General features: G+C 36.0%; 1 protein-coding gene and 1 long non-coding RNA gene across 3 annotated transcripts in view; both read right to left on the reverse strand.

The window, feature by feature from the left end:
• Nucleotides 1-8: 8 nt before the first annotated feature.
• On the reverse strand, nucleotides 9-20,379 carry LOC117578312 (uncharacterized). The gene is made up of 3 exons (XM_034263765.2): nucleotides 20,156-20,379; nucleotides 5,291-5,979; nucleotides 9-4,104 (listed from the first exon to the last, which is right to left on the reverse strand). The coding sequence occupies exons 2-3, from the start codon at nucleotides 5,977-5,979 to the stop codon at nucleotides 1,116-1,118; spliced, it is 3,678 nt and encodes a 1,225-aa protein (XP_034119656.1). The 5' UTR covers nucleotides 20,156-20,379; the 3' UTR covers nucleotides 9-1,115.
• Nucleotides 20,380-20,420: 41 nt separating this feature from the next.
• LOC127566410 (uncharacterized) overlaps nucleotides 20,421-27,313 on the reverse strand; it is a 38,043-nt gene continuing 31,150 nt past the window's right edge. For both annotated transcript variants that reach the window (XR_007955711.1, XR_007955712.1), the window contains exon 3: nucleotides 20,421-20,645. This is a non-coding gene — a long non-coding RNA (uncharacterized LOC127566410). The remainder of the gene's footprint in view (nucleotides 20,646-27,313) is intronic.

The raw sequence follows: 27,313 nt of genomic DNA on the forward strand, positions 1-27,313 counted from the left end.
AAAAAAAGAATTTTATATAGGTATAGAGTTGATATACGTATTATATATATGATTATTTGTGCATAAGAGGAATATGCATGATGCATTTAATTCCCTTTACATTTTTATATCGATTTTTTGAAACTTTGTTCCGTTTTCTTAATGTTTGTTTTTTGTTTTTACTAATATATAGTGAACTTATTTTTATGGCTTTTATACAAATTTGCTTTCAATTTTGTTGACGTGTCGGAAATGGAATTTTCCAATAAATTAAAAAATGATGCATATAATAATATTAAGTAAACCTTAAATGTAGTTTGAATATTTAAATGCTATGCATTTTGCAGCACAGCTATCTTAAATGATACATACAATATATAAAAGAAAAGGTTTATTCTTTTTTTCTGTTTTTAACTAAGAGTATAGTAAGTGTAGCACTCCAATAATTCTGCACTCGATTATTTGGCGCACACCTTTATCGTTATCGTAATTGTTGTCGTATCCTTAACGTATTTACACAATTTTTTTTGTTGCTTTCAATGTATGTAGTTGTAGTTGTATGTGATGTCTATCTTTTCTTTTTTGTTTTATAAATATATGGTATAAATGTGCTGTGAAGAACATTTCGTTATTAGGGAATTTCGAATATTTGATTGGCATTCGAAAATGATAAACTAGGCAGATCTCTGACCAGTTGTATATATTATATAGTACATTCGTGTATTAATTATATTATGTAGTTGAGTCCAGGGCTGATGAAACCGAAAACAATAGATTATTCTTCGACACAAAACAATGTAGCAATAAATTTCGTTCAATTGTAACTGACTTTTTGTTCCATTCCTAGCCACTTTTTTAGAATTTAAGGTTTTTGTTGTCTTGGAACATTACATTTTTAATCCAGAAAGCAGATGAAACAATTGAAATTGGAACACTGAATTTTTAACTGGAAAGTAGCTGTCTAGTTGTTCCACTTTCAGCTAATGTAATGAATGATATTTAATATTAGTGTGGTCTTGGAACAAATGGAAACGGAACACTGTATTTTATAATCCGAATTTTCAGTTTTTCGCCCTCGGATCACATTTTGCGTTTGTTGACATAGAAACCAAGGATGATCCCTGGGAGGCTGGAGATTAAACCTGCTCCTGCAGCTGGGCACGCGACTGTCGCACCGGTCTATCGGACCACAGCGGACCTCCATTCTGGGCCTGGTAGGACAAGGGAGGTGGTCCTAACTGCGCCTGAGGCACCAGCTCCGCTTGGGGATTGAACTGATTGTTGCTGTTGTAGTTCACCAGAATATCGCTGGCCAAACTGTGTCCAATGTTCACGCCACGATCCGGATAATATTGCTGCTGCTGTTGTTGCGGTTGGTGTTGCTGTGGTTGCACCTGAATCTGCTGCGATTGCTTGTTCCCATTGCCGTTGCCACTCGGCCGCCAGTGTTTGTGCTGTGGCACGGGCACCAGACGGTACAAGGGCTCCGGACCCGGTGCACTCGGATAACTGGGCACAAAGTACGGCGGATATGAATGCTTGGCGCTGCTGTGTCGCAAGCGCTTGAATTGCTGTTGTTGTTGTTGCTGCTGTTGCTGTTGCTGCGGTGGAGGTGGCGCCGCTGGACGTTGCCAGTATTGAAGCGGCGCCGGAGCTGGGGGACGTAACTGATACTTGGCAGGGCGCGACTGCAGCTGATTGTCCAGATAGGCGGCAGGGAGCGGCAGTGGCGTGCTGTAGACAACTTGTGGGGCATCGTAGGGCGATGGCGATTGCAGTTGGAGTTGCAGCTGCAGCTGCTGTTTGCCCACACGCAGTTGGCGCTGACGTTGCAGCAACAACGCATCGGGGAGATAGGAGTCCTGTTCCTGTCCCTGACCCTGTTCCGGAACGGACTCTAGCGCTGGCTCCAGTTGTAGTTGCTGATGCTTGCCCACTCGCAACTGACGTTGTCTCTGAACTGGCTGAGGACTTGGGGATTGCGGCTGATAGACGATCGCCTTGAAGGCGTTCGTATCCTGCTCGTCGGCACTGTAATTGACCATTGGTAGGAATGGCTGGCGATCAAAGTCCGGCGCCTGAAAGCGACTTCCTGTCCCCGCTGGCGGTGCAATCAAATTGCTGCGTATAAACTGACCCAAGGCTGCATCGTATTCCGAGTGCAGCTGAACGCGTGGCTTGGGCGTTATACTGACCACAGCGACATCGTTAACGGGACTCGGGGGCGATTTGTAATGCGTTCGTTTGCCCGGCGGCTTGGTGGCCAGGAAGTCATCGATGACATTGGACTTGTGGGACGATGGCTGCCGCTTGGCCTCGAAGTATTCGTAGTAAATGGGATTGGACTTGGACAAAGGTGCCTCCCTGTCTCGCTCGCGTTCTCGCTCCCGCTCACGTTCCCTGGGACGCTCCACGAGATTGCGCTCGGTGCTGGGCACAAAGACGAGCTGAGCTGGCGGCGGCGACGGTGATCGTGGCGTCGTTGGCTGATAGTTCACCGGATAGATGGGAATGGGCACTGCAACTGGAACTGGGACACGCTCCACATACTTGGGTGGCGTTGGCTGGCGTGGAGCGGGTGGTGAGGCTGGAGAAGGCGGCACATAGGCAATTGCGTTGTACTTGAGCGAGAGACGCGATGCAGGACGTGTTGTGGTGGAGGAGGAGGAGGAAGAAGAGCTGCTGGGACTGCTGGTAGAGCTGCTTGGACTGCTGCTGCTCGTGGGGGGAATGTAGGGACGTCGAGTGGTTGTCGTCGTTGTCGTTGTTGTGGTTGTGCTCGCTGTTGTCGTTGTCGATGCCTGCTTGAGCTTTGTCTTTGCTGGCAGTTCCTCGAGGCGACTAAAGTGATCCGGTGGCGGAGGCAACACTATACCCGGCACCAAAGGTCCTGGCGGCACAGGATTCGAGTAGTTGCTGCGATACACAAAACTATACGCGGGCGGATAGTAGAGCGAGGGATCATCCTCATCAAAATCACTGAAATTGCCAGGCAAGGAGCCAGGTGCCGTTGCGTTCAGTCCGTTGATCAACCAGGGACCGAGCAGCGGAGTTCTTAGCAGAGCATTGGCCGGAGGTGCGTTATGCGTATGCGGCTGGGACGGCGTTGGCTGTTGGGATAGCGTCGTTTCGTTGGGATAGAGCAGCCAGGGAGCATAGGGCGCCGGGTAGACGTAACTGGGCTGCGGGTCAGCTGTCTTAGGCGACGCAAACGCTCCCGTCCGGGTAGCAGAATGCGTCCCCTGGCCGTGGGCAGCGTTTGGGTTATGTTGCTTGCTGTGGCCGTTGTGGATGTGCGTTCCATTGCCTTGGCCATTGCCTGACGCCGTATGGATGCTCTCGATTTGATTATCTCGGATAAGCTGCAGTGGCCCATGCGGTTCGAGCTGCACGGGAAATGGAGGCGGCACCACCGGATTGCTTGGCAATTTAATTTGCCTCGCCGGCGCATCATAATCATCAATTGCCGGCCAGCCATCATCGTTGCTTCCAATACCGCCACCTCCTCCGGCTTCGTTTTCTGCCTCATTTAAACTGCCACCCTTGATCACGAGCAGATGATCCTCGGCCAGCCAAATGTCCTGTTCGTTAAGACCGCCAAAGTTGCGTTCATTGTCCAGCGGCACCTCCGAGTTCCGGGCATAACTCAGGACACCGGGACGCTTCGGTACACGTCGGAAGAGTTCCTTTTCGATGAGACCGTATTTGCCATCGCGCACCTGATCCGACAGCGTCTTCTTGGACTCCTCCTTGCTCTGCTTGCCCTTGGCATTGGAAGCTTCCGACTCCTTGCCAGAGCCGGCGCTCAGCCGCAGTATGCCATTGTCCCAGTTGTCAAAGTCATCCGGTTCGTTCAGTAGCGCCTCGTCATCATCATCGTCGCGTGTTGGCGTTGCTGTTGTCGCTATCGATGCTGGCCTGGCTAAGCGATACGAACTGCTTGCCTTGCGACGTCGGTCTTGTGGAGAAGCTGTCGTTGTCGATGTCGATGGCGTCGTCGTCGTCGTCGTTGGAGTGAGGCTGCTGCTGCGGCTGCTGTTAGCGCTCACGGCGGACACCTCATAAGTGGAGTGGCTCTGTGCGTTGTGAATGTGTCCGGCCACCAGACGCTGGATCATGCGCGGCCTGCAAAAACAAAACGAGAATAAAGAGTGAGGAGTGAGTAGGCGGTAGGCGGTAGGCGGGAGGAGAACGTCAGACGTCAGACATCAGACATTAATCAATGGCGGCGCCCAAAATGGGCAGAGTCGCCAAAAGGTAACAACAAATGGTAAAATGCACACGAAATGACAGCATTGCAGCTAGAGATGAGTGCGTGACCAGATCACAACAAAATGCGAGAATATATAAAGGTTTTCCTTAACCTAATTTTAGCTTTGACCTGAGTGAACGTGACTAATTTCACACATTCCAAATTGGTTGGGCTAGAAGGTTGGCAGTTGAGGTTGATTTGAGAAAGCATTCTAATAAATGAACTAACTCTAATAAGAGCTCAATTGGATTGAACCCGATTAAAATAAGTTATTTAAAAACGCATTTAAAACCATTTTTGAATTTTCCTCTAACCTAAAATATCAAACTGTGATTGAATTGGATTGAACCCGTTTAAAATAAGTTATTTAAAATCGCATTTCAAACTATTTCTAAATTTTCCTCTAATCTAAAATATCAAACTGCGATTGAACCCGTTTAAAATAAGCTATTTTAAAACACATTTCATAATAGTCTTTGCTAAACTATTTGTAAATGTTCTCCCAACTTAATATATCAAAAGCAGTGCTCAATGTGCTTAACTGTTATTAAATTGGATTGAATCTCTTCAAAGTAAGTTATTTAAAATCGCATACCAAACTATTTTGAAAATTTCCCCTAACTTAAAATATCAAATTGTGATTGAATTGAATTGAATCTGTTTAAAATAAATTATTTAAAAACGCATAATACTCTAATTGGAAATGTTCTCCTAAATATAATATGCAGTGTTCAATGTACTTAATTGTTTCCTGTTCCTTTGTCATCCAAAAGCAATAAAATCAAATAATAAACAAGTAAGAAAGTTACAGTCGAGTGTGCTCGAATGTGAGATACCCGCTATCTATTTTTAATAAAGGCAAAATATTGCGGTATTATTTTCAAAATATACCGAAAATACTAAAAAAATACGAAAAATATGCCAAATGGTATGTTTGGTATATCGATGTAGTACACTATTAAAAACACATTGCACTGCATGCGATATTTTAGTTGTTCTCGTGTGTTCATCGTGTCACGCGCCCATCGCTAAAAGTCGTAAGTGCAAAAAAAAACTCACGTTTTGAGTGCGCCTGCGCTGCTGCGTGTTGAGGCAGAAGAAGAAGCAGAGAAGGTGGAAGAGGAAGAGGAGGCGGCGGCAGCTGGATTGGAGGACGCCGCCGATGACAGCGACTGATGTGGCTGCAGGCGCCGGTTGTTGGCGCTCCCAGCGATGTTGCTGCCACCGCTGCTGCTGCTGGCGTCGAAGTCAACGTTTTGCGTTGGCGTGTCGCGTGGTTGGCGGGCGGCTCTGATGCTGAAGCGATTGCTGCCACGTCCAATGCTGTTGCCTCCAGACTGCAACGCTGGCCTCGTTGTCGTCGTCGTCGTTGTTGTTGTTGTTGTTGTGCTACCACGACGACGTTGCAGACGTTGCGTTGTTGCTGGCAGCGGTGTTGTGCTGCCGCTGAAGCTGCCTCGACTGCGAACGCTGCTGGCGTCAATGGGCAGCGTTGTCGTTGGCAGCGGACGTCGCTGACGCGGTGCTCGCAACGTTGGCGCCTGCGTGCTCGTTGTTGTCACTGATGTTGTTGTTGTTGCTGCTCCTCTGCCGCGTTGTCCAAAGACACGCGACGCCGTTGGCGTTCCTTCTCCCGTTCCCTTTCCAGTTGCCGTTCCAGTTCCGGTTGTCGCCGCTGTGTTTGTGGCTGCCACCGCTGCCGCCGCCAGCAGCGTTATCACTATCAAGTGCAAGGTTAACGATGTCATCTGCAACAAAACGGTAAAAACAAAAATAAAGAAGCTTAAGTATCGAAAACGTAATTGCAATAGAGATGCATCAACTGCAGCAACTCGACTAGTCCATACCCTGTATCTAAATCAGTCAAAATCTCTACGTATTAAAGCGTTATTCTTAATTATTAGTCAATAAGTATCCTATTTTAATTTTTGTGTTGTGACATTTTTTTTAATTAAATATTTATAAATATTTTATAGTTTTTTTTTTTCAAAGTAAGAACATATTAATAATACACCTTAATATTTTATAGCTTGTCTATATTGATATATCTATTCTTAATTATTAGTCAATAAGTCATTTCCTACTTAAGGATCCTATTTAAATTTTGGTGCTGTGACATTTTAATTAAATGTTCATTAATATTTCTTAGTTTTTTTTTTCAAAGTAAAAAAAAAGAACAAATTAATAATACACCTTAATATTTTATAGATTTTTCCAAGTAAAAAAATAACTAATATGTCTATATTGATATATCTATTCTTAATTATTAGTGAATAAGTCATTGGCTACTTAAGGATCCTATTTTAATTTTGTGTGTTGTGAAATTTTAACTAAATGTTCATTAATATTTCTTAGCTTTTGTTTCAAAATAAGAAAAAGTACAGATTAATAATATAGCTTAATATTTCGTAGCTTTTTCAAAGTAAAAAAATAACTAATATGTCTATATAGATATATCTATTCTAAATTATTAGTGAGTAAGGATCCTATTTTAATTTTTGTGTAGTAACATTTAAATTAAATGTTCATAACTTTAATACAGTTTAATATTTTATAGTTTTTTTTTAAACTAAGAAATAATATTTAATATTTAATAGTTTAATATTAGAAAAAGAAGAAATATGTTTATACTTATGAGTTTTCGAATTCTTTCTAAAACTTAAAGGAAAACATCTATTTAATCAAAGTTTTGCTTTAATTCTTCTAGCACAATGCACATGTAACATAATTTAACTTCAGCAATTTAATTAAAAGACTTTAAATTTATTTACAATTCTATTTATACTACCCTTTCGGACTTTTCAATACAGGGTATCGTTATGCAATTATGAAAACAAACAACGATTCGGTTCACTGCGATGGCACACAGCGTTCACCTGCCTCTGCCTCAGTCATATTTCATTCCATTTCATTCCACTTAACCCCAGTGCTCTCACACTTGCTCTCTCTCTCTCTTTCTGTTTCTTGCTGTGTGAATCCAAGTTGCGCTCAAGCGCATCCAACACAAACAAATTTGTCCATCTGGTTTTTGTTGTTGTTGTTGTTGCTGTTGCTGTTGATTTGCGCACGCGCCAAGCTTCAACTAACAATTGTTGCTCGCTGTTCATGTTAATTATCTTCGCTCAATTGATAAATGGCCAAATGCGCGTCTTTGTTACCTCCGCTCTTTGTGTCTGATGATTTGTGGGCGACTTTTCAGTTACGTTTTCTGTCTCATTTTTAGTTACTCCTACCTCCCCCCCTCTCACTCTCACTCTCTTTATGGGGCTATTAACGAGCAGCGTGGATCGTTGCTGCAATTGATATGGCACTTGACTTGAGTGTTTTGTTTGGAGACCTGTTTCAGTTTGTTTACCTTATGCATGATGAGTGGATTTTTTGTCAACAAAACTGTGTCTACGCCTTTCCGGGTTTTCGAGGAAATTGTATATTTATAATATTATCAATTGGGCTCTAACTTCAGTGGAATACACAATCAAATTTTAAATAAAAGTATTCAATAAAGTTTAGGTAGCTAAAAATTGGTTGGTATAGAAATATTGGGAAAACGATTATTAATAAATTTGTTAAATTCATTCAATAACTTTCCGGGTTTCTACACTTCATATTAATCAGCAAAATCATATTATTAATTGAGTTGAAAAAATGTCGCAAGCGAAAAATCTAAATAATAATCAGGCAATTAAGAATGAAGTTGATTTTAATTATCTGAATAATGGGGTCAACGATTGTAAAAGATTATTATTTGAAATTCTATAATAATCAGTGACTAATTCCATTCAATTTTTATTGTGCTCAATTGATGAATAAGAATAAAATGTATTCCAAGAATAAAACAAATTGCTTATAATTTCAGCTGGTAAAAAAAAAAAAAAAAAAAATGACCAACAATTTCACTCAAATTGCAATTGGAATTGCAATTGAAATTGAAATTGCAATTGCAGTTGAAGTTGATTTAGTGTCTCAAGTCAATCGAGTTAGCAAAACACAATTCAATGCGAATTCCAATTCCGATTCCGCAATGGAAACATTTCGAATGCCTTTTTGTGTGCTGCACACAAAGAACAATTAAATAATAATACTGATACAAACTGAAAGCAACAAAATATATCGAACAAAAAAAAAATAAAATAAAAAATGAATTGAGTTCAATTTAATCTATGACACCATCGCCCGAACTGCTTTCAAATAAACTAATTAAATTGAAGTAAAGCAGCAAAGCAGCAAACAAAAAAGGCGCAGGCCAAGCTACAAAAAAAAAAAGAAACGAAAAAAAAAAAACAAGCGACTACAAAGAATTATTTATTGCCAATAGACGACGCCGCAGTCGACGTCGACGTCAACGTCGCTGTCGCCAGTTTGCCTTTCATTCAAAATGCAAAGCGCAGCAACTGCGAGCAAAGCTCTATGGCGAGGCTTGGTCTGGAACGTGGAACGTGGAATATGGAAAATGGAACGTGAAGCGTGCGACTGAGGCGGACTCTATGACGAATCTGACGCGACTGCGCAGTCACTACAAACACCGTTAGGCTGTGGCGCGCGCGCGCACGCGAATCGTTTCGTTTGGTTTCATGTTTTACGCTACCCTGTAGAATTATTCAAAACGGGGCGTCAGGTTTTGGAAACTTCACTTTAGTAACTTCATATTTTTAACTTGCATTTTTGAGCATGAAAATGGCGATAAATATTACAATTAATTTAAATAGAATACTACTATTACTCATTATAATTTTTCATTTGTATAAATTGTTTTTAAAAATGTATCAAAATAAAATAGAAATTTAATTTAAACCAAAATTTCAGGTTATTAAATGAAATCAAATGGAATTAATATGAATATAATAATAAATGCAAGATTATAATTTATAATTGTAAAAAAATTAAATAGAATTTTAATTTAAATCAAATATAATATTCCAAAAATATACATAAAAATTTCAAGTTGTAAATATAATAATAATTGTTATATAGTATTTACAAATTTTAGCAAAATGAAATATAAATTTAATTTAAATCAAAAATAATAATCAAGAAACCTACATCAAAATTTCATGGTATTTACTAGATGAAATAAAATGTAATTTAGATGAATATAATAATAAATTAAATGTAGTATTTGGAAATTTTAGCTAAATGAAATGTACAAAATATACAACTTCAATAAATATAGTAAAAAGTATACGTAAATTTAATAATATATGTTCCAACAAAATAGAAAATGAGCTTAATTGAATTAGATATACACGTAATAATCTAAGATTTTTAACAAAATGAAAAACAAATTTTATTTAAAATAAACTTTAATTTGCTTTAAACAACTTTTATTCCTAAACTTTTAACTAAAAGTAAAAAAAAATAAAAATGTTGGTAAACTAACGACTGTAATTTAAATGCAAATTACATATTATTATATTGTCTTAATCTTTATAAGGAAAGGTTAAACTATTTTGTTCAGCACTAGGTGTTAATTATTGTAGGGTATCTGGGAATCGAGCAACAATCGTTTAAAGCACTTTTACTTGTTGCTTGCTGCCTTGTTTTTGTTTTATCAACTTTGGGTTAAGTTTTGTTATTTATTTCTTTTTTTTTTTTTTGGTGGTGTTTTGGTTTTACTTTTGATTGCCAAACAACAATTTGGTGTTTGCTGTTGCTGTTTGTTGTTGTTGTTGTTTGTTGTTGTCGCTGGTTCTACGTATTAAAAATTTGGGGCGCTGGACAGAGACTTGGAGGAGCTGAAACTGAAACTGAAGCTGGATTTGCGGCTGGAGTTGAGGCATTTTTGTGTGCCGCCAATCCAGTTACGAATCACGTTCCATTTGATTGTTTCAGTTTTTCGGTTTTCGGTTTTTGGGTTTTACGTTTTTTCTGTTTTTTTTTCTCGGTTTTATAGCATAATTTTTGTTATTGTTTTTACTTTAGCTATTTGGGTGCACTTTGCATCGTTCGCTTTTAAAAGCGATTACTCTTGCTGCTGCTGTTGTTGTTGTTGTTGTTGTTTTTCTGTTATTATTGGGCTTGGCAACTGCGCCCACAATGCGACGACGCCGGCGCCTGCACTTGGAAACGCTCCAAATCCAACTCCAACTCCAAAAATCAACTTTAAGTCGACAGAAAAAAACGAAAAACGAAAAATAAAAACTTCAACCTGTCGCTTGAAGTTGGCCAATTAGACACGTACATAGCGCGTATGACTAATCAACAACAACAACAACTTTGACAACAACAACGAACAAAATTTGACAACAAAAGTAAAATGTGTTATTTATGATTTTGGTTTTCAATTCGTTGTCCTTGATTTGGGTTTCTTGCCATGTTTTTTCTGAAGGCGTTAATGATTTGGGCATCGAGTGGAGGCCAATTCATGGGATTGCCAGAAGAGAAGAGAAGAGAAGAGAGGGGAGGAAAGCAACACACAACATTTAGTTTTTCTTTGAACCTGCCTTCAAATGCATTTAATTCACTTATTCATAGTTCACTCTTAATAGATTTTTCTTTGGCACACTGTTCGCACTGAAACCCAATTGAAGACTGTCCAGATTTACGCAAATGTTTTTCAATTTTACTCAAATAGAAATAAACATAATTTTGGAAAGCCAAATGAACGATCTGCTCTAATTAGTTTCCATCTGAACAATTGTAATTGTAAAAATACATTTTGTTTTTCGTTGCAGGAAATCGCGCGACATAATATGAAAATTAAGTCAGATTATGAAAACAATATTTGAATTTAAACGCACGCATTTTGTATTGTGTGCAACATTTGGAGCAGATCAAATACACAAAAAGTGACACGCAAAATCACATATGGAGATATCAAATGTCGCTGCTCGATATGGAAAGTTTCGAGTGTTCCCCCAAAAGCGTCAAAAACTATTGTTTTATGAAAGTGGCCCAAAATTAATTGGCTGGAAATTAAAAAGCTGTAGCCACTGATTAAAACTGTTTTAAATATACGTAGTACGTACGTACATATGTATGTTATGTAGAGTGCAAAGCAAAATCATAATGAAATTTGATAAGTCAATTCGATTTTCTTGCTGCTGTTGTGTAAAAATATATTTTATAAAAGAACTGGGAACTTTTAACCATAACAGATTTCTCTATGATTTCATAAATCAATATATTTTGAGCAAAAGCGTCCGATATTATACCAAAATATACCGAAAAAATACTAAAATATACCATATTTGATATTTTAATATAGTACTACATTCAAAATATAAAGTAAACTAAAAAAATTAAAATTTGTTATAATATAAATATATTTCAATTTATCAATTCTTATATTTTGTGGTGTATTTAGATTGTAATAATACATTAATATACCAAATATATAATATAATATCTTGAAGGTAATAGTATATTAATATGCCAAATACAGGCTTTAGTATATTTCAGTATATTTGTTTTATAACGTAATATAATATAATAAAATATAAGTTTAATTGAATTGAATTTCACTAATAAAATAACATAATATACTAAAATATAAAATACTGTGAACCATAGTATATTTTGATTGTAATAGTATATTTGTATACCAAATATAGCATTTGGTATATTTTTGTGTTTTATTATAATGGAATAATATATAAGACAATATGAATATAATCGAATAACTTCTTATATTTTCCAACTATAATAAAACATAGTATGAAATACTCTAAGCCATGGTATATTTTGAATGTGTTGGTATACCAATTATAGTCTTTGGTATATCTAAGTATTTTTTATTATAAAGTAATCTTGTAGAAGTTAATATAAATATTATCGCATTACTTCTTATCTTTCTCTCATATACTTTCTAGCTCGTTTCAAGCATCTAAAATGTTATCAAATGTTATACACCGTAGACATAATATCTTTAAATATCGTATGTCAATTTCCGATTCAAAATATGTTAAAGAATAACGTCATTTGAAAATTTACAAGCCAATTGCATGTTGTATAACAAACATAACAGACAAAAGAGACAACGCAACGGCCTTTCTAACACAATTATTTATTTCTTTATTGGCTGACTCAAATTACATTTACGAATATAAATATGTTTTAGAGCTGAGTTTGGGAGTTTGTAGAGACTTATTCAATCGTGAATCAACTGCCAACTCGGCTCGTTTCAATAATTTTTGACAAAACCCAGGGCAATATTATTATTATTGCCACACACACATTTGAGAAATGCAATTCGATAGCTTTAACACTTGATCGCGTTTTTAGCGTGTAACTTATGGGCGCATAAACTAAAATTAAAGAGCCAACGAAACGAAATTTCAAATGCAAAATACGAAATACGAAATACAAAATACAAAATGAGAAATAAATTCAATAACAGCGAACACAGAAAGCCAAAAGTAAGTCACTTGCTTATCGAGCTGCCAACATCAGCAGCAGCCACGAGGCGTCGCTGTGGGGGCGAAACTCCCTCCTGGGTTCCCTCTTGGGTTTCCAGCAGTTCCCCTTTTCTTAGTTCCCACTCCCTCCCTCCCCCTTCTCACCACCCACACAATAGGCGACCCACTGCGGTGTCCAACTGTTGAGCTTGAGACATGCGGCGCAGGTTTTGTCCGCGGTTTGCATATATACAATTTTTTTTTCATTTTTTTTTGTAATTTTTTTCTTTGCCGCCAAACGAATTTCTGTTAAATATTTGTGCTCTCGTTGTTGTTGTTATTTTATTGTTGCTGCTGCTGCCGCTGCTCGCAATGGTCTGGAATTTTAAATAAATGCGATTTAGTTGTGCAACATTTTTTTCTTTTCGTGCCCGTCGACGACGACGACGACGACGTGGACGCCACTTGCACCGCAAATTTATGGTAAATAATTAAAGAAACAAAGCAGCAGCAATAACAACGACTAGCACAAAATACAACAAAACACTTGAACGAACTTTTAATACGCTTACAGCAAAATACTTTTGAAAGCATTACTTTCAAATTTTCATTCTTCTTTCATACTTAAAATTGTTATTAAAAATTAGTATGGATTTTAAGTATTCGATTATTGCATTGAAATTCATGGAAACAGTTCGAACTGGATTCGTTTTTTGGCTTAGTTGTGTTAGAAATTGAAGAAAAGCCAATGTTATGTCAAATTTAGAAATATTTGTAAACATTTTGCAACATTTCTTTGCTAGAATTTGGTATTGCTTTTTATTTATGTTCGCTTTAAAAGATGTTTCAAACTCTAAAAATTATTTCGATGGTTTTTTGAAATAACATTTTGAAAATTTACTTATATATTTGCTTTATTATCTGACATTCTTTTTGGAAGATATGTTTATTAAAAATAGAAAAAATTGCTTCACTGGCTGTAAACTCAATTAATTATTCTTCAGATTATTCTGCGTTAAACTCTAAATTATATTATTTTCTTCTGACATTTTCTCAATGCGCAACATCAAAAATATGAAAAGTAATTGCTCTCGCTATATACATATATAAGTTATTTAAATATTATTTCATTTTAGTTCTTTTTCATTAATTGGTATATTGATATACCAAATATAGCCTTTGGTATATTTTCAATATTTTTTAGTATATTAATTTGGTGTATTAGTTAGCAAATATTATTTTATTTTACAGGGTATATTTGTAGTCTGGTATTTTACGATTTTCCTTGTTTTCAGTTGGTATATTTCAGTATTTCTGCAGTATATTAATTTGGTATATTAGCTAAAACAACTCTCGCTAATCTAAATATTATTCCGTTTTACAGGGTATATTTGCAGTTTGGTATTAATGTGTTTTTTCTTTTTTTCAGTTGGTATATTTTGGTATTTCTTGCAGTATATTAAGTTGGTATATTAGCTAATATTACTCTCGCTAATCTAAATATTATTCCGTTTTACAGGGTATATTTGCAGTTTGGTATTAATGTGTTTTTTCTTGTTTTCAGTTGGTATATTTTGGTATTTCTGCAGTATATTAAGTTGGTATATTGGCTAAAATTACTCTCGCTAATCTAAATATTTATCCGTTTTACAGGGTATATTTGCAGTCTGGTATTCTGCGTTTTTCCTTGTTTTCAGTTGGTATATTTTAGTATTTCTGCAGTATATTAAGTTGGTATATTAGCTAAAACTACTCTCGCTAATCTAAATAATACCCAGTTTTACAGGGTATATTTGCAGTCAGGTATTAATGTTTTTTTTGTTTTCAGTTGGTATATTTTAGTATTTCTGCAGTATATTAAGTTGGTATATTAGCTAAAACTACTCTCGCTAATCTAAATATTATTCCGTTTTACAGGGTATATTTGCAGTCAGGTATTCTGTAGTAGAGCATTTTTCCTTGTTGTCAGTTTTGTTGCTTTGGGTTTTTATTAGTTGCTGCAAAAGCCACAAAAAATCAACGTCGATCAAAAATGCAGCCTTCCACAAAATGCGAGTGCATATGCTCGCATATATATATTTATATTGTATATATATATAGAAATCATAGAGGTATGAGTATGGAGTTTATTCTGTGTTCGATTGCTTTGACGTGAAAGCGAGAGTGTTGCCGTGATTGTTGGCTTAGTTGTTGTTGTTGCTGTTGTTGGTGTCCCAGTTACGCGCCAAGCATAACTTAAGGCAACAACAAGCGAGAAGCGAAGAGCAACCGACAATGGTAGCAACAAAATATTTACAAAATATATTCATTGATTTCTCGAGCGTCGTAATTTTTTATAGGTTTTCTTTGTTGTTCGCTTGCTGTTGTGGTTTTTCATTTTAGATCATTTCTTTGTGTTGTTTTGTGTTGTGTTGTAATCGAGCCCAGTGATTAATCAATGGCATTATATAACGTGCAACATGTGGCATGTGGCATGTGGCATGCAATAAACAAACAGTCGATGAGCATTAACAAAATGTACAACAGCACACACCAAAAAAATGTTCTCTGCTTGTGTTCTCACTTGAATTATGCGAAGGAAATGCAGCAGCCAAGAGGAAGGCTGGAGAGGGGAAGAGAGGGGGCGGGAGGGAACATAATTATATATGACTGCGGTTGAGATTCTGTGCGATTCGAATGCGATTGTAATTGCGCAGCTTGCGACGTCAATGGAATGTCGACTGCGGCCAATGCGTCGTATGCGTAATCTTGTTGGATATTCAATATTACGTATGCGCCGCGTTGTTCCGCAGTGTACAGCCCACAATTATGTGGGCTGAAACTGTGTCACTCACAGACACACACAAACCGAGTTGATACCACACAGCAGCCACAGCCACAGACACAGCTGGAGCTGAAGCCAGGCTGCTGTTGGCCACAATTTCCGCTAACCAAATCCCAAAATCGATTGGCAGCAACAAGCATTAAATGCAAGGCGCACGCGAAACGAGCGAGCAATAAAAAATCACTTGATTTGCATTCGAAGCATTCGACCGCCCGCCCTCCAATAACTTGAAACTCTGGGCGTGGGAATTTGTGCTGTTGAGATTCCAGCTAAATAAAGGGTAAAATCCTCTCCTCCCATTCCCCTCTTCTTCTTTCTCCTCTCATCTAGTATACCTATTCCTCTTCCTCCTTGAATCGATTCAAGTCGAGCGCGCAAACAACTTTATTATGCAAAAAAGCGCAGCGATTTTTTGATGCTCGTTTTCGAGAAGGCGGTCGCCTTCCATCATGATTTGCCCCTAATGACAAAGTATTTAACTGCTTAACGTCGCCCTCTTTAGCAAAAGGGCAGCAGCTGGGGCTCTGGCTCTGGCTCTGACTGTGGCAAAAGCGTAACAGCATTCCAGCAGCTGGAACCAAACAACACACCCAAAACACTAGAACAGCGTTTAAAGTTGGGCCAATTCAATTCGTTTCAAATTCAACTGAATTCACTTTAATTCGAACAACAAGTCTCTGGAACTAAATCAAACAATATCCAGCTGCTTAAGACAGTGTTGACAAAACTTCAAACGAACTAATTGCAAATATTTAAACAACATTAATTCAAAAGACGCTGCTCATAAATCGTTTGACTAATCATTTTGCTTAAAGATGATTTAAATTAAAGAATTTAATTCAAATTTATAAATATTGACAAGGTTTCAACATTAATTAAAGAATTTGATTCAAATTTATAAATACTGACAAGGTTTCAACATTAATTTGAAATTATTTCTCATACTGAAAATCGCCAAAGAGCAAAATCAAAAGTTTTCTTTTAATATTTTCCTAATGTATAAAATATTTTCAATTACGTTGAATCGAATCTACAAATTTTTGAAAAATATGTATTTGAAATATAAATTTCTCTAAATAAAGCAAATTAAAAAGTGAATAGCAATATTATTAAGACTACTTTGCAATGGTATAGTTGTCTTCCCAAATAATCACTAATGAGGAATATTTATAACTGTGTGCTTTTAAATTGCTTAGAAATTCTTTGGGATCAAAGTAAGAATTTTGCGACAAGAAAGAAAGATTTGGGAAGAAAACTTAAGCAAGTCACTAAAAATATGTTTTTATCATTGAAAAATTCCAAAAATTATTACTAAACATAAATTATATACAAAAACTGCCAAATAGTCATTTTTATTTTATTTTTATACTCCAAAATAGGAAAAGAAGACTAAAGGAACAAATTATTAAATAATTAAAGCAAGCTAAAATCAAAAGCTGTTATCTAAGTTCTTAACTTCTTTTATAACTACTTTTCAATACTAGATTTTTAATCTGAACAAATATCTTTACATTTTATTTGCCTTTAAGCTTAGCTACTTTGGCAGCCACATTTGGCTATAAAAAGGCTAATTGCGTCGCTCTGGCGCTGCCGTCGAACCCGTTAAGCGTTGCTCTGCAAGAGTTGACTGCTCTGGCTGTGGCTCTGGTTATGCGGCTGTAAGTCTGTAAGCCAATAGGTTGCATGTTGGTCAGCCGCTTGATTGACACCTTTTAACTACCGTGGCGCAATTGAAGTCGACGACTTTTGCGACGCTTGTGTTAAATTATTCACTTTGACTGAGACAAAAACACAAGAAAATAACTAAGAAAGCTGAAGTCGAGTATGCTCGAAAAGTGAGATACCCGTAACGCATTCTGAAGAAAATTATACTTAAAATATACTGAAAATATACCACAAAAATACTGAAATATACCGTATGCTATATTTGGTATATTGACATAATGCTATATATTTTGTGACTTCTTTTGCCTGAAAATACTGAAATATATCGAAGGCTATATTTGGTATATTGATATAATACTACATTATTATAATACTACAATATATGCTTTAAAGGGTGACTTCTTCTGCCTGAAAATACAGAAATATACCAAAGGCAATATTTGGTATATTGACATAATACTACATTGATATAATACTATATACTCTACGGGGTTGACTCTTTTTACTACTTCTTTGACTTCTTTTGCATAAAAATACTAAAATATACCGAAGAATGTATTGATAGATTACTACATTGATATGTTACTATATATTCTATGGAATGACTTCAGCCTCAAAATACTGAAATATACAGAAGGCTATATTTAGTATATATATAAAATACTGTATATTTTATGGGGTGAATTCTTCTGCCTAAAAATACTGAAATATATTGATATAATATTACATTATTATAATAATACTATATACTTTAAAGGGGGACTTCTTCTGCCTGAAATTACAGAAATATACCAAAGACAATATTTGATATATTGATATACTACTACATTGATATAATACTATTTACTCCATGGAATGACTAGCCTCAAAATATTGAAATATACCGATGACTATATTTAGTATATAGATAAAATACTATATACTTAATGGGGTCGGATGATGACTTTATCTGTGTGTTACACAAAGTTATTATACCCTTCTATCCTATGGGTAGCGGGTATACAAAAAAAAACAGGCAACGCAACCCAAAAGCCAAACCCCAAACCCCGTGACATATTTTGTTGTTGTTTCGTTTGCCACACACACACACACAAAACACAAGAAAAACCTTTCGCAACCGAAACATTTAGCAAAGGATTCAAACTAAGTTGAGAGCTGGCAATTTTCAATTGGCACTTTTGGCCCTTGTGGGTGGCTGTCGAAATTGAAAATTGGAAATTGAAATTGCTGTTGATAATCTATAAAACAGCAAAAACAGAAAAAAATATAATTATAATCATAATTATGCTTGGCCTCTTGCCTCTCGCTTATGCAACAGGAGAAGAAAATGGAAGCTGTCTCTTTGTGGCAGTTGCAGTTGTTGTTGTTGTTGTTGCAGTTGTTGTTGCTCGATGGCTGCCACGCCCAGCTGACGGTTGCCATTAATAGTTTGTGCGATTGAAATATTTGCACGTCGCATATTTAGTTAGCATAATTTGCTCTCTAATTGTCACTGACAGTTTAAGAATGCGACTGGTTCGCAGCCAATTGTCGTTGTCGTTGTTGTTGTTCGTCATTGTCAACACTCTTTGGCTGCTGCTGCTGCTGTTGTTGCTGTCGATTGCATATTTATTTATTAGCACAACAAGTTGTTGCAATTACACCCACCTCACTTGCCCTGCGAATGCGAAGCAAACGCTAATTAACGGTTACGCTTAAAGACTGAATGTTGTCACATGTTAATCGAATGCATTCGATTCGTCTAGTATCTGGTTTATCTATCTATCCAGTCTGAGACTCTGTCTGGGAACCAAAACCTATACTTAAGATCATTTACAAGCGGTCAATTGCGAACCTCTGCGAACCTCAGCGAACCGAACTCAACCCAACCCAAAAGCCCAGCCCAACCCAACCCAACACAATTAATCTATCTGAAAGCTGAATGTGTTTCACTTCCAGACTCAACTCAACTGGCAATTAATTTTATTAGGTGTCCGATGTACACACACACACACACACACAGTCCACTCTCTAATTTCCTCCTTCGGTAACCTTTGAGAACTCTGTTCTCGCATTATTAACGCATTAAATTTGCCAATTGATCACCTCATTGATTAGCTAATTACAATCAACTGCCAATTGATTGCCTCGAATCGAATGAATCTCGAGTAATGATTAAATTGGAAAGAACAGAAGTTTTTTCCTCTTCGAGATTATTGACTAATTAGCCAGCAAATGATATGATTTGCTTTGAGTGTAACAAATAATTCCATATTATTTCACTTTCACGTCAATTCATTTTCAATGCTTCAGGCTCAAGATTTATACAATTTAAAGGTTAGTTTTGAATCGAAAATTAAGTAAAATCCAATAAAAAAGTATTTCAATTTCAGAAAATCAATCAAAATTTGCTAAATAAACTACAACAATAAATAAAATGGAATATTACAATTCCAAAACTGTTGAGTAACTAATGTATAAATAGTATTCATATTCATCCATTTACAAATTTTATAACTTTAACATAGCAAATTTCAATTCAAAGAGATTTTACTTAAAGAAATGAATGTGAAAAAGAATCTATGTATGTTTTATTATAAGTTATATTTCGACTATAGTCAGTTTCTAACCTTTTCTCTTAACATTCAATATGAAACTTTACAAGCAAATATGTTAAGAAGAAACTAACTTTTCTTTTTACTTTTTCCTTTAACAAATCTTCTCATTGTTTCCTTTATTGAATTTGCTTTAAAGACGAAATCGGCCTGAACTCTTTTTTCTATTTCACTTGCGTTCATTTGCAAAATTTCTTTTCATTCTTAGTTGATCTCTAATTTATAAAAATACTTGGAACAAGTAGAAACCACATTTCACTAACCAAACTTGATGAAAACTTGTTGAAATAAACTGCAATTAAAAGCATTGTCAAGCTGTCTTCTTCTGTTTTCTGCCTTTCAAATTCTCAGAGAATGGCCAAGAATGGCGACAAGTGTTTGAGGTTCAAAGTAAAGTAAAGTAAAGTAAAGTGAAGCAAAGTAAATGCATTTCCGTTCCACTGCACTGAATTGGGTTTGGCAGTGGTTATTTTTTTTTTTTGTTGTTGTTTTGTTTTATGCAACTCACCTTTGGATCTTAAGATATCACAGAATGGTTGTTTTGCATTAAGAAACGGCGACACTTGTTGTTGTTGTTGTTCTTTTCGTTGTTGTTGTTGTTGGTATTATTATTGTTGTTGTTGTTGCTTTAGCAATTTGCTTGCTACTTTTTCGGTCGGTTCAAAAGTTCCCTCGATGTTGAATTTGCGTTTGTTCGTTCTACTTGCTTCTGGCTATAAACGTCTCTCTCTCTCTCTCGCTCTCTTTCGTTCGCTCTCTCTCTCTCTCTCTCTATTTTTATATATATTTCTCTGTATTGAAAATGTCTTTCTGAGTTTCGTTGTCGAGTTATTCGCTTTAGTTTGTTTTTAATGTTATTATTGCTCTTGGCCAATTCTCGCAGCCAGATAATTGTTTATGTGCTTCTTGTTGTCGTTGTTGTTGTTGTTGTTGTTGTTCTACATGTTGCACAGACAGCGACAACAACATGACGCAGCCCCCAAAGTCGATTTGTAGCACTGCAAAAAAAAAACAAAACAGGAAGAACATTATTAAATTAATAAACAAAACTTCAATGCGATATACAAGTATGAAATTATTTTGAAAAATCATTCGCCTCGAGGGAAGTAAAGTAAAGTTCTTTATTCGTTTGTAGAGTAACGAGTATCGATGTGTGGAAATCATTAGCCGGAAAAGTCACAAATGCAATTACGTTCAGAACGGACACATCTAATGAAGCATAACATAGAGTTTTGTTTCTGTTTCTGTATCTGTTTCTGCCTTTTTATGGCTGGCAATTTACTAAATCCAAACCCGATTGCCATTGAAATGGAACGCAGACAGAGAGAGAGAGAGAGAGAGAGAGACAATTAAAATAGTTGAAAATGTTGAAATTAAATTGCTTAAAATGTGTAATTAACATTTTTAATGAGCGTTTAATTAAGAGATTTATAAACGGTAGCAGCACTCGAGGGCTGGGCACCAACTCTCTGCAGCTCTTAATGTGACTTATCAAGGTCTGTCTCTGACTCTGAATCTGAGTCTGAACCTGGGTCTCAATCTCAGTCTGAGTCTAGGTCTAGGTCTGAGACTGAGACTGAGACTGGGAGTTGTGACTGTGACACTGACACCGACAACGACTCCGAGGCGAAGAAGAGTCAACGTCTTTGACATAAACGTTGTTCGGTATATTTTTGAGTACTGCAATGTGCTTAATGGCTTCAATTCGTGTGTCAGCAAGAAACTGGGCTAATATCCTAACTTATATTGATATACTTTACGATAAAATATGCAGGCATATTTATAAGTACACATGTTTAAATAAAGAAAAGAAAAAGAGCATGGATCATGTTGACCTTTTCAACTTAAGCAGGAAGGAATATAATATAGAATTTTAAGAGAAAAAAACGAATTTAATAAGATAAATTAACTATATAATATATGTTATGTATATAATAGAGGTGGAGAACTATCGATGGCACTATCGGGACTATCGATGGTTGGCCACTATCGACAAGCTCGCGATAACGGCGCGCACTCTCGATAGTGGTCAATCGCTATCGTCGATAGTGGTCGATATTTTTTCAAATATCTTTGTATACCCGCAACCTCCGTAAAATCGGAAAGAGTCTTCAGCAGAGAAATCGTTTAAAATAGGCGTACAAAATTATTGGTTGAAATAAATATATAAATAGCAGTTAACGTAAACTTAAAAAATATAAAATCACATTATTCGAATAATATTTATTTTTATTTTCAGATAAAGATTGGAAAACCAATTTCATACTCTGATATTTTTTATATGTACATATGGATTATTTCAAAAACTAATTAAATTATTTTCTTTTATGCACCATCGACAACTATCGACGATAGATTTTGCTTGTTATCGTCGATAGTTGATAGTTTATGGAAACTATCAATCACTATCGATGGCACAGACTATCGATAGTTCTCCACCTCTAGTGCATAATACATAATATAACTCAATACAAATAATAAGAGCAAGAAAAACACCCAGTCCAATGTGAAGAAAACTAAAACAGTGCGGTATTAATCTTAAAATACACTTAATATACCACAAAAATACTAATATATACCAACGGTTATATTTGGTATCTTGATATAGTACAACATTGAAAATATACCATTGAATACACAAATATACCAGAAAGTAAGACAAAGAAGTTGTTTTTAATGTACACTTAAGAATTGAGGCTTAAGAATTAAGACTAAATATACTTAGATACAGCATATACTCGTCATATGCTGTTTTAGTTGCGTTAATTTGTTTTTCTAAAAATGTTTGATTACTATCAAAATTATTAATGTACATATATTATTAAGGGTTTTATGAATATGTAAATTAGAATTTTCATCATGTTTAGAATATATTCAATTGAGTTGCAAGAAATGTTTGCTCAATGAATAATCAGATTTCAGATAACATAACATAGATTAAAAATCTGCCTTTTTCCATGCACTAAGAATTTTTTTTCTTATTTTTTTTAAGCAAAATTTGTGCAATTTAAGCAGAAGAAAATAGCGAGATGCAGCTAATTTATTTGGGAGCTCAATCTGATAATTTAGAGAAACAACTAAAGAGAAGTCAAGAGAAATCAATGACAAACTGCGGCAATCAATTTCAACAGCAAGTTAAATGCAAATGTGTTCTTTTGTGTCGGTCAGCTTCAGCGTCAGTATTGATCTTGTCCAGACGTCAACGTCAAAGTCATCGACATCGACATCGTCATCGGCATCGTTATCGTTATCGTGATGCAACTGCAAGCGAAAGGCGGAAATTGCTCGATTCAGTGAGCGCACGCCGCAGGAATTAAGTAAAAGAAACAAAACAGTAAACGTGAAAGAAAAACAAAAAAACAAAACAAAAACAAAGAAAAGAAAAAACACTTTTCAGGTGGCAAAAGAAAAGCTGAATGGAGAAGAATGTCACAATGTAGCACACAGCACACAAGTGTGTAAAAGTGTGAGTGTACTTTTTGATGATTTCTTATTGCCAAGTTGCCAACAGTTGGTCAACACTTGACGCCCAGTTAATTGCTTGCAACACACACACTCACACACACACACAAACTGGCATTTTTCTGCCAGCTGTTTGCTCAACTGTGCGTGCACAGTACATACATCAAAATTACATTAGTTCGCATTGGATCGTATCGTATCGTATCGGGTAACTGAACTATATAGGCATAGGCATAGTCATAGAGAGAGAAACATTACCAACAACTATCCAACTATCCAACTAACCAAGTGACCCATTTTTATTAAGTACAACAAACGCGACGTTCGGCATCGAGTTTCGGTCTCGATGTGTTAATTAGTCGCCTCTTTGCTTTACTTTGGTATTTTTATTTTTATTTTGCCTCTTTGCCTTTTATTTGCTTTGATGTTTGCCAACTGTTTTCTTAATGATCAACCCGGTGTATGCACACCTCGAGATCGCTTTGCGAGTGCTACCAATTACGATCCAAAGTCTCAGCTTAACAACGGCATACCACACAGAACTCGGACAACTTTGCTTCAATGGGCAGGTTAAGTCGAGTACTTAATTCTCTTTATTTCCTTCTTTGTATACCGTAACAATAACCTTTCTACTCACCCAAAAACACACAAAACACGGCAAAGGAAGGAAGCGAGCTTACTTGACTCTGAGATACTAGCTATATATGTTGAAAAGGGCAAAACATTGCGGTATTATTCTTAAAATATACCAAATCTTTATTATCCTTAAAATATCCCGAAATAATATACCACAAAAATTCTAAAAATATACAAACCGATGTATTATTTATTCAAAATACTAAATTAATATATCACAGAATACTAAAATATACCAAAATTGATAGTATCCTCGTTTTATACCACATTATATACCAAAAGAGGTATTATTTTTATGATGTATGAAATAAATATACCATAAAATTGCTAAATATACCAAAAGTATATACTATATACAAAGTATACCAAATTAATGTATCGCAAAAATATTAAAATATACCGAGCGCAATTCTTGGTATATAGATATACTATAGTCTATGGCTAAAAGGTGTTCACACAGACAGACAGACAGACAGTCGGCTATATTTTTTCGCTTATTGACGATGAACAAATATACCATAATATACCGAACGTTATTTTTAGTATAGTGATAAAACACTACACACATGATATACCATAGAGTACAAAATATACCAGACTGTCAGCTGTTGAGATAATAATTACGGGTACAAGAGCTTCTCTTAAACTACAGCTTTATATATTTCTTGCTTCTGGCAAATATCTTAAGCGCTAATGAAGTTACAAAGTTACAATATAATAAGGTAAGGTAAGACTTCTTCATTTATTCGTTAAACTTACAAAATAATTACATATATATTTGTAAGCCGAAGGCTAAGCTAGTGATAATTTTAATTATATTTAACTTTTATAAATGAAATAAATAAATTATATGTTTGTCTTTTATCAAAATTGATGCAATTAGTTCATTATAGGTTCATTAAATACAAAGTATTAATTATTTGTAATTTTGGCATACAACTTTTAATAAACAATGCGTCGGCAGTTCACCTTAAATGTATGTAAGTCGATTGAAACTTCGTATAGTAAAATAGTTATTCTTTTAGGTTGAAGCCAAACTCAAAATTCTATCATAATTTTCTCTTACTTAATTAGAAAAGTTATGAACAAATTAAGCACGAAAAAATGATGATCGAATTTTGAGTTTGATCGGAGCCTTATAGAATAACTATTTGAATAAACGAAAATCAAAATCTAGTATATTCGATCTTTCAACCTTTAAATTCTGATTAACTTTGTAAGAGTGTTAAAATTAAGTTGAGATAAGAATTTCATATAATAAAATATATATGCAGCAATTTATTTATTATTATATTTTACTTGTGCGCTTACATTTTGTTTTAAATCTGAAACCAATTGAACTAACAATTGCACAACAAAGAAATATAACGCATACGCCGCATAGACCAACAAAGAAAACACATGCAAATAAATTAAACACAGGCGCCATCTAGTGTTCAAGTGTGTTTCAATGTTCAAGAGTTCTTTCAAGATCTTCAACGTTTTGTCATGATTTTGTCAAATGCATTTGTCAAACATGAAGCGTTAAACATCAGAGGCGATGTCACAAAAAAACCGCATAATAAGAATTGTGTGTGGAAGCCACAAATTGCACTTGAGGACAACTGTCAAATGGTGTAAATACAACAAAACAAAATGAACAAAAAACAACAACAAGAGAAGCAATAAGCGATACAAAGCGATACATTTGCCGCCCTTGAAACATTTGCTGAATAACCGAAACCTTGAAACTGAAACTTCAAATTGAAACCGTAACAGCAAACGGAGACTGAAACTGAAACTGAAACTCAAACTCGAGACTGAATGAATACTGCTGTAAATGTGGATCAGAAAAACGCTGCACGTCGTTGGTTGGAGCCGACAAATTTGCTGTCGATTCACGAGAGTCACGAGACCAAAGAGAGACCAAGAAACCAAATTCGAATGCCTTCCGCTGGTGGCAAGTGCTACACATCAACAGCAACAGCAACAACAACAACAACAACTCTATTATGCATGGAACGCCGGCGAAATCAAAGCGCCAAAGACATCAACTAAATGATTGCAGAGGCAGAGGCAGCAGCAGCAGCCCCCAAGCAGCAGCCAAAAGTTGTCGGTGATTAAACAATGCTCGTAAAAAAGAAACAATTATTGAGCGAGAGCAAGAGCGAGACGGAGGAGCGTGAGTTTGGTTAAATGTTTGGCGAGATGCTCGCTTCGTCGCTTAATGAATGAATGAATCGAATGATCAGGCGAACGATCGAAACGATCAAACGAATGCAGTCAAAAGCAAATGAATCGCTGCAGAGACTTGAAGCGTGAGATTGTGCGAGCGGAACTCGTAAATCAGCGAGTTGTTGTTGTTGTTATCGATGTTGTTGCTGGCGATTGTCGTCAGCATCTGCCACAGTTGCCACTGTGCAACACTCTTCGTTGATCATTATCAACGGGAGGCGTTAAAATGTTCGATAAGCAGTACACAACAATTTAGTGTACTTTTTTTGATTAATCGTCTTTGGGGTGTGGAGTGTTTGCTTTTTGGTTTTTTTCCTTTGCTTTTTATGCCATTTATCGGGGGCATTAATTGGACGCAAGCTGCAAAAATTCCGACTGCCGTTTAATTGAGGAATCAGCCCGTCAGATCGTGCCACACGCATCTGGCCAAAAACAGTTGCAACATGCAACAACAACAACTTAGGGAAATTGCAAAACATTTGGCCAACTCTCGCGACTTCGATATCCGGTTGACTTAGACAACGACTTCGACTTCGAGTTCGACTTCGAGTTGTTGAACAACTTATTAAATCATTTTTGTGTATATGTTTTCTTGCACTTTTCGTGGCTGCAAAATACAAAAAAAAGTGGCACGCAAAATGCAACAGCACAACAACAAAAACTGCATAAAAATCATAATATTCAACACACTTGGCTCTTATGGAAAAGAGTTGTAAGCACAGCGCAAAAAGGAAATGATAACTCAACTCAGAGTTGGGTTGTAGAATTTACAAATTGCAGAACCTGGAACCAAGTCCAGAAATGAGTCACTCTAAATTATGAACGACATATTTAATGCTTCCTTATTTGCCAAGTTATGAAACTTTAGAAATTTGCGAAATGTAATATGAAATAGCTAAGAAAGTTGATAGCTTAGAATTCTTAAATCATATTTAAGTAAGTAAAAATCATATTTAAGGAGTAAACACTTACTAAAATTATTTGAGAAACATGTAGATTTGCTCAAGTGTTTATACATATTCACTTCAAAATTCGTATTAAAGTGATAATAACTAAACAAAATAAAACAAGTAAAAAAGCTACAGTCGAGTGTACTCGACTGTGAGATACCCTCTACCCATTTTAAATAAAAACAAAATATTTTGCGTTATTATTCTCAAAATATACCAAATGTACTGCAAAAATACTAAAAATATACCAACTGGTATATGTGGTATATCGGTGCAGTACCTCATATACCTTAGACGGCTCAATATACCAGATTGTCAGACAAAGCAACTAAGACCCCTTGTAAGTAGGCGTGTTTACCCATACAAAAGTATTTCTTTAATAACTTCCACAATTTGTATCTGAT

Source organism: Drosophila albomicans, chromosome X (genome assembly GCF_009650485.2).
Source record: "Drosophila albomicans strain 15112-1751.03 chromosome X, ASM965048v2, whole genome shotgun sequence".
In the NCBI taxonomy this organism is placed as follows: Eukaryota; Metazoa; Arthropoda; class Insecta; order Diptera; family Drosophilidae; genus Drosophila; species Drosophila albomicans.